The sequence below is a fragment of the Culex quinquefasciatus genome, chromosome 2 (genome assembly GCF_015732765.1).
Source record: "Culex quinquefasciatus strain JHB chromosome 2, VPISU_Cqui_1.0_pri_paternal, whole genome shotgun sequence".
NCBI lineage: Eukaryota > Metazoa > Arthropoda > Insecta > Diptera > Culicidae > Culex > Culex quinquefasciatus.
Window position 1 is genome coordinate 108475503 of NC_051862.1, and position 11507 is coordinate 108487009.

General features: G+C 47.4%; 1 protein-coding gene across 1 annotated transcript; it reads right to left on the reverse strand.

The window, feature by feature from the left end:
* Positions 1-219: 219 nt before the first annotated feature.
* LOC119766211 lies at positions 220-5403 on the reverse strand. Its single transcript, XM_038250646.1, has one exon. It carries the CDS (start codon positions 5401-5403, stop codon positions 220-222), a length of 5184 nt encoding a protein of 1727 aa, XP_038106574.1.
* Between the last annotated feature and the right edge of the window lie 6104 nt (positions 5404-11507).

Genomic DNA, 11507 nt, shown 5'->3' on the forward strand with positions numbered 1-11507 from the left:
TTTTGCTTCGCGTGTTTCAACAAGACTGATGCTGATGAACGCCGATTTTTCTTTTTCTTGAACCTTCCTTTCGTCGCTTGCTTTCTCGAACCTTCCATCCGCCGTTAACGGCTCGTCAAAACACAGCTGAACGAGATGCGCAGGGTTGTGCATCACGCTGGTTGGGGAAATATGGCAGTGCAACCAGAACATACTCCCCCACCATGAGGCACCTGTGCCTCAATCAGTTGGTAGTACACAGATCTTTTGAACGGTGCGCAAGTACTCCGCTTGACCTCGTCGCAGCGTTACCGTCCGGACCACTCCAGATGCGTCCGGGTGCAGCTTCACAATCCTGGCCAACTCCCACTGAGTCGGCGGTGCGTTGTCGTTTTTGACCAGCACCAGCTGATCCTCCTTTACGTTGGTCTCGGTCGTCCTCCACTTCGTTCTTGGCTGCAGGTGAGCGAGATATTCATCACGCCAACGGCTCCAAATATCCGTCGTATGTCTGTGTACCAATTGCCACTTGTCCAAGCGGTTCATCGGGAGGTGCTGCACACCTGGTTCTGGGATGAGGTTTAGCGGTTGTCCAACTAAGAAGTGACCAGGTGTCAATGCTTCGTAGCTATCCGGGTCCGCCGAAAGTGGGCACAACGGACGTGAATTGAGGCATGCCTCTACTTGCGTCAGCACCGTTGAAAGTTCCTCAAATGTAGCTGCGTCGGATCCTAGCACCGCGACCAGATGCTTCTTTGCACTCTTTACCGCGGCCTCCCAGAGCCCACCACGGTGCGGTGCTGATGGTGGATTGAACACCCATTTGATGCCCAAATTAGTCAGGAACCGGTTAGCAGCTACGTTGTGCTTCTCCAGCGCACCTCGAATCTCCTTCAGCCACGTGTCTGCTCCCACAAAGTTTGTGCCGCAGTCGGACCACATCTCGTTCGGGTGCGAACGCCTCGATACGAACCGCTTCAGTGCGCCAATGAAGGTGTTGGTAGATAAATCACTGGCGAGTTCCAAATGGACGGCCTTTGTGGCCATGCACACGAAAACTACGATGTATCCCTTTGTGGTCTTTACGCCTCGCACGCAGGATGCGTGAACTTTCACGGGACCTGCGTAATCCACGCCGACGTGCGCAAATGCTCTAGTCCCCATCACTCGAGTCACAGGCAGGCTGCCCATGAGTTGCGAAGCCGTCCTTCCCTTGAGCCGTACGCACCGGGCGCAACCCTGAACCGCTTGACGAACAGCTGCTTGTAGTCCAAGCTGCCCGGCAAGATGATGGGGTGCTTGACATCGTACGGATGCGAGGAGTTCTGAAGCCGCCCTCCTACTCGCATTGTGCCGGATGAACGGATGAAGAGCAGATAGCTTGTCCTTGGCCGGGAGTTCCTCGCCTTTCAGTAGCAGCTGAATTTCCTTCTCGTACGCGTCGTGTTGTGCAAGTCGAGCCAACTGAGCTTTCGCATCGTAAATTTCGTTTGGGGACAGACCTGGTTCCAAGGTTGCATCTTCAGACTTGAGTGCCAACAGAAATCGATTGACGTACGCCAGTGTACGTACAATGAGCGTGTAGCTCGACCGCCGTGCCAACAGCCGTGACTCGATGCTGTAGTCCGTTCGGATGACCATTGCAGTACTGTGCAACACCTTGAGCTGGCGGGTTTCCAACAGGTCCTCGTCGTCTATCGGTTCGAGTGGTACGTTCTTCCAGCTGTCATCCTTCGAGTTCATCTCCTTGGGCCCATGGGGCCACATAGGGTGAGCTACCAGCTCAGCTGGGGTGAGCCCACGAGAGGCGCAGTCTGCCGGGTTGTTCTCGCTTCGCACGTGGCTCCAGCGATCACGTGGCAGCACTTCGAGAATGGCCGACGTACGATTGGCCACATACGTCTTCCACTTGCGTGGGTGCGCGGATAGCCAGTGAAGAACAATGCTGCTGTCCGTGTATGCGTAGAGTTCCACCTCGAGATGCGAAAGCGCCTGCACTATCGCCAGCATCAGATTTGCCAGAAGAGTCCCACCGTTTAACTCCAGTCTGGGCACGCACACTTGGCGTATCGGCGCCACCTTCGTCTTAGCTGCCAGTAGGTTCATCTCCGCTTGCCCAGTTTCGTCAGGTTCCCTCGCATACACCACCGCCGAGTACGCCGCTTCCGATGCATCCGAAAACCCGTGCAGCTCGATCTTGCCGTCCTTGTTGGGTGCGAATCGCCGGATGCGTATCTGTTCCAGGAGGTGTAGCGTCTCCTTGATCTCCTTCCACGCTGGTTCAACAGTAGCTGGCAGACCATCGTCCCAAGAGAGTTCGCAGAGCCACAAGTGTTGGTACAAAATCTTGATTTTAATGGTCACGGGTGCCAGCCATCCAAACGGGTCAAACAGCTTGGAAGAATCCGAAAGTAGCTGTCGTTTGGTGTTGACACTGTTCGGGCTGAGGTTGACCTTGAACGAGAATTCGTCCTCCTTGGGATGCCACAAAATTCCAAGTGCCTTGACCGCGTTCGCTCGTTCGTCCAGATTCACCTCAACCGGCGTCTGGTCTGTCTCCGCCGCGTGTTGAAGTAGCTCCGGGCAATTCGTGGTCCATTTCCGCAGGTGGAAACCAGCGGACTCCAGAATCTCCACGACTTGGCTCTTCAACTCCTTCGCCCGCTGCACCGTTTGTGCTCCGGAGAGAAAATCGTCGACGTACGTGTCCAACTCGATCTTCTGGACCGCCTCCGGATACTTGAGTTTGAACTCGCTGGCTGCTTGCTTCATCGATTCGATTGCCAAGTACGGAGCGCACTTGGTGCCGTAAGTAACGGTGCACAGCCGGTAGTGCTTGATGGGTTGGTCCTCCGTTTCGCGGAACACGATCCGCTGATAGTTCCGGTCCGCTGGATGCACCCACACCTGTCGGTACATCTTTTCAGCATCTGCCGTAAACGCCACCTTGTAGGTTCGAAAGCGCAGAAACACAGAGAACAGCTCCTGGTTCACGTTGGGTCCTGCAAGCAGCCTGTCATTGAGAGACACTCCGGTCGACGTTGCACAGGAGGCGTCGAAAACCACTCGCAATTTTGTTGTCGTGCTGTCCTTGACGACGGCGTGGTGAGGTAGATAGCAACACTTTCCAGCTTCTACTTCCACCTCGTTCGCTGGCACCTCTTCCATGTGCCCCAGGGCCTGGTACTCGGTGAGGAAATCGGAGTAAAGCTTGTGGAACTCCGAATCACTCCGGAAACGCCTTTCCATTGATCGCAATCGTTTGATGGCTGGACCCAGCGATTCCCCAAGCGCCGGTTTCGACTCGTCAAACGGCAATCGTACGATGAAACGTCCATCTTTCTCCCGTGAAAGCGTGGACTTGAAAAACTCGGCGGCCGCTTCTTCAGATGGAGTAAGTTGCGCCGGTTTCGGAATCTCTTCCTGCTCCCAAAACATCCGCAAGGTGCGGTTGATGTCTAACTCTGCGTGAAGATTGACTATCGAGACGTTGGCTTGGATACGATGCGTGTAGATGGCTTGATTCCCGGACACAATCCACCCGAAGATTGTGTTCTGCGCAACAGGAACCCCTCCGTCGTCCTTGACTTGCCCCGGCCGCAATAGAGCAAGAAAGACATCACATCCCAGGATCAAATCAATCGGCCCCGGCCGCTGATACGCCGGATCAGCGAGGAAATCTTGAACATCTCTGTCCAAGAGGCTTGGATGCACCTGGCAGAGCTGCGTTGGGAGTGTGGACGTCAGTTTCCCCATTACGTAGGCCATCGTCTGTAGTACGCTTGTATCGTCGAACCGGTTGGCAATTTCGAGCTTCACCACTCCTCGCGTTGTTCCAGCGGCTTGTTGCCCCATACCGGTGACCGCCACCTTTCCGTTGGCACGTGGCAGTCCGAGTTTGCTAACGCAGGACTCCGAGATCAACGATGCTTCGGAACCGGAATCGACGAGTGCCCGTGCTTGAATCAGACGGCCGTCAACTCCCCGAATGCGGATGATGGCTGTGGGCAGAATGAACGCTTTCCGTGGCACATCCGCTGGCACTTGCGCCACCATCGTGACGACAGGATCGATCGTGGAGTTTTCTTCCGTTGCGCTCTCGTTCACCACTTGTCTCACCGTACTTTTCGGGCACAACAACGTGTGGTGACGCTGTTTGCAGTCCGCATTCCGGCACACTGATTTCGAACTGCAGGACTTGGCAATGTGTGACGATCGCAAACAGTTGTAACACAACTTTTCCTGTGCCACCAGATCCCGTTTGCACTGCAGGTCCATCTTCCTAAATTCGTCACACTGGTACAACGGATGTTCTTTGGAACATTTCGCGCACTTTTCCTCCACCGCCGCCGAGTATAACGACTGCACTTTCTTCTCCGACGGCGGTTTCTTCGTGGTCTCCTTCTTGGGACCGTTCGGCGACACCTTCTTCGAAAACGCTGAGCAGGTTTCCAGCGCATCGCACCGGTTGCCCAAAAATTTCAGGAAGTCGTCCAACGAGGGGTTGTCCACTTCGACAATACGTTGCGCCCACAGGGAACGCGTTTCATCGTCGAGCTTTTCCAGCAGAATGTGGATAAGCCACGGATCTCGTGTGTTGAACTCAGCTCCAAGTGCGTTGAGTTGACGCACGACCTCATCGGAAGTCGTGGCGAGCTTTCGAAGTTTGCCGGAAACTGCTTCTTCCACCGCCGGTTGTTCCACGAACTCTCGAACCAAGGCAAATACGGTGAACTTTTTCTTGTCGTAGTAGTCCGTGAGAGCTGTCCATGCCTCCTCGTAGTGGGCATCCGAGATCGAGTACCGACCTACTAGCTGCTGCGCGAACCCGTCCACATACGACACCAAGTACTGCATCTTCAGCGACGGTCTCAAATCGTTCCGGTTGTGAATGGTCGTGGTGTAGATGTCTTTGAAAGAGCTCCAGTGCTTCCGTTCCCCGCTGAACTTTGGCACGTCGATCGCCGGAAGTCTAACGTTCGGTACGTTGTTCCCCGCCGTCTCCAGATTTCCACCTGCATTCCCCGAACGCTCCATCATGGTACGCTGAGTGTTCAGCAGTAGTCGCATCGCTTCGCGCAGTTCGCCGTTTCCATCGATCACCGTGTGGCCACTATCCGTAGAACCTGTTTCATCCGGATTGTTGTCAACGATGTACTTTTCCCAAAGGTTCCGTGCAGCGTAGTACGATTCGTTAAATTCCTCCCGATAGTCGTGGACTGAGGCAATGACCTCCGGATTCTCTTGCTCCTGTTCGATGCTCTCCTGTGTCAGCCGGAACTTTCCGGCGAGTTCTTTGAGCAGCTCCAGCCGATCCGTCGCTTCTCCAATGGACGCTTTCCGTTCGCCGAGCTTTTCGGCCGCTGCAAGCTCCCTTTTCACCTGCGCAAGCTGCGCATTTCGGACCCGTTCCAGTTTGTCCATGTTCACCGGTTCCCGACTATCCGGACTTGAAGGACCATATGTTTAACGTAGAACTTGGACTTGGTCGCTGGACCCGGAACGGACACGAAATAAAACACGCCGGAATAACTAACTAACTTCCGCTTTTATTCTTCCTTTTGCTTCGCGTGTTTCAACATGACTGATGCTGATGAACGCCGATTTTTCTTTTTCTTGAACCTTCCTTTCGTCGCTTGCTTTCTCGAACCTTCCATCCGCCGTTAACGGCGCGTCAAAACACAGCTGAACGAGATGCGCAGGGTTGTGCATCACGCTGGTTGGGGAAATATGGCAGTGCAACCAGAACAGTTTAAAAGCTTATATCATCACCTTTCCAATGATGTATAATTGTCCTAATAAAATATTTAAAATGGCTGAGCTATGTTAAAATTAAACAATCAGCCTTTTTACGAAAAACGCTAGTTTTTTACTCCATTTTTTGACTTTCAGCTTGCGTATCTCCGTAACGAACAAACTTACAGCTTTGAAAATTTGGATTTTTCTTAGTTAGAATGTTTACTTTCGAGAAAAAATACCAAAAAATATTTGGAGAAGGTCACTTTTTTGAAACTTGGCCACCCAATGTACCATAGTGCGTTGGCTAAGGCTTTCCATGTTGACCGGTTCATATTGCATGTCAAAACTTTCTTTGAGGCGATTCTACTCAGACCCAATCCGGAACCAATCACCTTGCCCAAGTAACATTTTAGGCTTTATCAAAGCTGTCACAACCGCTATAAAACCTATCAGCCAAAACCAACATTAAAACCCCTTAGTCGTAACAAACTCCCCAGAACCTTGATAAACCCCACTTAAAACCCAAAAGGACCTCCGCAAAAGGTTGTTACGGCCTATTTATAAAACCTACATAGGAGTTCAAGGCTTTACAACTGAATCCTAACAACATCCTCAAAGCCTTGATAAAACCTTTGTTAAAACCTAGTCAGGAGTTATCGAAAAATGACATTTCATACGTCTTTAAACGTCTTATGCCAAATAGGTTTTATTTTGGCAAAAAATAAGTCTTCGTCTTGCCAAATGAAATTATGGAGATGGTTGTCAAAAATGGCTATGATAAATAATAGATATTAGAGGTAATCCAAATAATTTGAATGCTTATTTCTCACAATTGATGGCTCAAATTCAGCTGCGGTTGAAATTTTATTGATAAATGTAGGGGAGATAGAGCCAAAAAATTCAACTCGCTTCATCAAAAATAAATATTTTGTAATCATAGTGTTTAATGTTAAAAAATATTTTATTGCAATTCTTTGAAAAATTGTTCAAAATATTTTTAAACATCTATCGCTATATAAATCATACCAGAAATTCAGCATAAATGTGTGTTTTCATCAAATTTAAATCAAATTTTTCAGTTTTCTATTTTTTCAATCAAGATGGCGGTCAATCATATTCAATCAGAGCACGCGTCTGGCGCCATATTTATGTACTGCTATTTGGCCGCGATAAATGCTCTTTAAGGAGCTTATGGTTTTAAGTGAGCTTTTTACATGCCTAATGGCACTTGACAGCTACAACACCCTAGGTTTTAACAAAGCATGCGATAAAACCGTTTGGCATGGCATTGCCATCTGGTTTTCAAGCCTCTGTTAAAACTTTCATAAAACCTTATTGAAAGCCAGTCGGCTTTTATTTCCACCCGGTTTCATGTCCGAGGCATAAAACCCTGTTAGAACCTATTAATTAGCTCTTGCTTGTTGGTTGCGGTGAATGCCCAAATAAAACTATTAGGCAATCAAGATGCTACAATAAACCCTTAATAAAACTTGGTGGTGGCTAGTTGGTTTAAAAATGTTACTTGGGTGAGCTGGCTTGCCGCTCTACCGGGCAAAAAATACTACCCCCCTGAAATAGACGCCGTGCAAGAACTTTGATAAATCCAAACTCCAACAAATAGACTCCTGGGTAATAGGCGGTTAGCGCAAAAAAAGGAGGCGCTGGTTTTGGCGAAACGTTTGTCACAATAGAAAATTGCCATAGAGCTTTATGACAAAATTTAACCTCACTTTATTTTCGTGTACGTACACGCAATACATACGCACGTAGATTGCTCTATTTTTGACCTTTGAACTAATAGATCCTAGGCATTTACAAGCTGCAATGCAAATTTGAATTGGAGATCTTTTCCCCGAGCCATGGGCATGGCCACAAACAAAAAATTGCAATGCTTCAAAATTATAATATAACAGAAATTTTATGTAGTTCTCTATAATTTGATAAGTTTTTATGATATTTTTTGGTAAAGTTTAGATTTTAGCTTTAAAAAAATAACAAATTAAAAAAAATAGCTCAGAAAAATATGTAAAATCATTTGAAAGCCTGTAACTCTTTTAATATATAAACTAAAAAAGAATGATTCCAGAAAATTAAACAATGAATTTCGCTTCTTGAAATTCTCAAGTAAAACGTGAGATTTACAAACTCGTTTTGTTCAATATGTCAAATTCTCTTTGCTGCAAAAGTCTCTGATGACATACACCAATTGAGTTCCAAAATTAAGTTTGAATTTCGGATTTTCTTTTTCACAGCGATAAATCTTATTTTTGATTATTAAAACAATTTTTAAGTACGCCAAACGTGTTTATGGCAAATTAAGCCAAACAATGTCAATGAGTTTGAAAACAAATAGTGTGTCCTACTCACTCCTAATGTAAACATCCATTGACGAGAGCATTGGCCCACTTACATTATTTAGCTTAAAATCTGGATAGGGAGCGTTCTTTTATTATGTAAAGCAAAAAAATGGGTTTTCCCCCTTCCCCTCGTAACAAAATATTCATTCCAATTTCTTTTTTTGTGTGTATCGAGCGTAACAAGGCCCCTCCCCCCAACTGCGTTACGTAATAAAAGAACGTTCCCAAAGGTACCTAAAAATGCATCACATTCCCATGAACATTACAATTTACACCCGCTTTAAATGTTAAACCCGTTTCTAACTCCGACAATGGTTGAAGGGGTCGACATTCAGCTATGTCGGCGTCGACCAGAATTTTATGAGAAACGTCAAAGCCAAGTAAAAATAAGACAGAAAAGTGTGAGACTGAAAGTTTTTGTGCAGTCGGATGACCACCGGGAAAACTAAACCTGTGGACCGACCGGAAGGAGGAAGAACCGCAAAGCAGCTGATGATGAAAACCATTAGTAAGTAATTAGAAATCGTTTTTTTCACGTCAAAATTTGATAAGAAATCTCTGTTTTATTTTCCAGGGGAACCTGTCACGCAATTCCTAAAAGTCAACCATGTCCAGGAACGAAGATGTTTCGAAATACCTGGCCAAAAAGCGGTTCAGGAAGAGTTCATTTAGGTGAGAAGATAGTGTGCTCCAAGACTTCAAATTACGGAACCGCCGGAAGTACGCCAAAAAAAATCGCGACCGCCCAATTCGATTACAGCGGTGGTGCCAGAAGAAGTTCTAGTCGCAGCTTGGGGGAGATCCTTCAGAATTGATCTCGAACGTTTTCTGAAGGTAAGTAAGATCAGCTCTCTATTCAAATCGCTAAAAATAAACACCTTGATAAATTTTGTCACATCTACTTCCAGTTCGAATTGATTCTTTGTGAACATTGTCCGCGCGTAAGTCACTTCCTACAACTTCTTTCCACTGCGCTGAGACACTTTCGAATCAAGAGCCAGCCAGCGATGACGATGCCAAATTCGACTACAGATCTGCATCAGTCGGTCATTTTTAATGTTCTTGAGCGTAGGCAACTTACGGAGAGCTGAGCCGACGACACGACAAGCCACTCGCTTCCAAAAAGTGGGTCCCAAATCGGCTTACCCCTCCGGTTACTTTGGAACTCGAAACGTCAAACCGGTCAAACTGACGTTTCCTTGGAAAAATGTTTAAATTGGGCAACACTGCTGCTTTTGACGTTGAGAAATGTCAGCTCTGTTGTTTTGTTTATCGCAACGGCTTTTTGTCGCTTTTGCACGAGCTTGGTATTTGGTGGAATTTTGGTTCCGGAACGGAATAAGTGGCCACGGTGGCCAAAGGCACCACTTAGAATTATTCAATCACACGGACACGGACAGCACCGGTTGGTCCGACGGTAGAAATGACTCGACATTGGATTCGGCGGGATCGAGTATTTGCGTTGGACTTTCCGAGAGGACAGATTTCCGCATGGACTTGCGCACCTTGTGAAGGTTCAGTTCAGCGACGTTAACCTGGCCGCTATCGTCGCTGACGGCCAGTCCGTACGGATTGCTTAAAGCGTGATCCCAAAGGCAGCGGCCTACGATTTGTTTTGATGTTATGGACACTACCAGTCCGTTGACCGGTTCTGAGGTGTTGAACTAATGTCCGTTGACCAAGTACAGCAGGCTACCGTCACGTGGTATGTACTTGACGCTCGTACATCGAGTGCGACCTTGTGCACAATCGGTGACACAGATGAGATTCATTCCGGCGGCGTACGTGAGGGCGTGCGGAATTGAAGTTGACCGGGGTGGGACCGGCTGGAAGCATGAAGGTCCTCGGCAGGACGAACGAGTTCTGGCCACACTTTAGGATCAACCGACCATCGACGGAGTATTTGTTGATGCGACCGTTGCCGTATCTGTCCGCTACAAAGAAGTCACCATTCTTTAGGATGGCCCGAAGCCTGCTTTCAAAAGTGCTCGTTATCTTTGATGGCCTGAACCAAACTCACCGTCATGACCGGGTTCGTTTAGGAAACCGTCAGGTTAAAGTTGAACACAGCGACGTCCATGAACCAGTAGCTGGTATTTTGGTTCTGGAACGAAAAAAGTGACCACGGTTGCCAAAGGAGCCACTTAGAACCGTCCAATCACAATCGTAGAGATAATGTGATTCTACGGATTGCTGGGGTGTAAGTTTAAAAATTTAATACAATCGAATGAGAATGGTTTTAGTAATGGCAGATTTGTTAAAACTATTACAGCAACCTTCGGTCAGCTCGACCAACAGACTATGGGCAACATATTTTAATGGACTCACCTGTTAAGTCTGCCAGCCAACAAAGTTTAAACTGGTCAAAACGAACCCACAGTCAACTTTCGTCCTGACTAATCTTCAAAATATTGCAACGCGGGTGAAATCGCCCAGCAAAACGTCCGTTACCGGGATGTTGCTGTCTTGATGAAACCAGTTCAGATCAAAACCATTAGCAATGCTTGCACATTAGTGTGGTCCAAATCCGGGCTTTCTCGGGGCTACCCCCTAAAATCAAAGATTGACCCATCACTAGGCTAAATTCCAAATTTGAGCTCATTCTGACCACGGGAACCCCTCCCTCTAATCGCTTGAGGTTTGTATGGGACAAATCGTCAAATGTATGGAGAAAAGCAACTGTTTCAGTTTTTTACCTGCAGAGGGCGCAATAGTCGTCCAATTTTTATCAATTCTCAGATGTAGGATCTTCATTAAATTTTAAATAACTTTCGCGAAGACACCATTTTTTTAGATTTTTTGCTGAAAAGTTATTAGCTTCCGAAAATGACCGATTTGCGCAAACTACTCTAAGGGGCTACCTAGAAACAATTATTTTTAATGCATCTGAGTGCGTGCCTGCCTGGCAGTGCGCCTGTTATGTTGCCCCTTTGAGTCGGCCGCTCAAAGACGGTCATTTTCGGAAGCTAATAACTTTTCAGAAAAAAATTCTAAAAGTATGGTGTCTTCGGGAAAGTTATTTAAAATTTAATGAAGATCCTACATCAAAGAGTTGATAAAAATTGGACGACTATTGCGCCCTCCACAGGTTAAAAAACTGAAACAGTTGCTTTTCTCCATACATTTTGACGATTTTTCCCATACAAACCTCAAGCGATTAGAGGGAGGGGTTCCCGTGGTCAGAATGAGCTCAAATTTGGAATTTAGCCTAGTGATGGGTCAATCTATGATTTTAGGGGGTAGCCCCGAGAAAGCCCGGATTTGGACCTCCCTATTGCACATGCAGTTCCGGATCATTGCGAGTCCCATGTCAGGTTTCACCATAGTTTCGGCAGGAAGAACCGCTTTGGGCGGGAAGCTGAGCTGGAGTAATACAAGTAAGTTATTTCGTGGAGCTTCTGGAAGCGATCTCCACGAAGTAACGAAACTCTT

Excerpts from the sequence above, each read along its gene's own strand:
- LOC119766211 (XM_038250646.1), bottom strand. The coding sequence starts at position 5,403 with ATGGACAAACTGGAACGGGTCCGAAATGCGCAGCTTGCGCAGGTGAAA.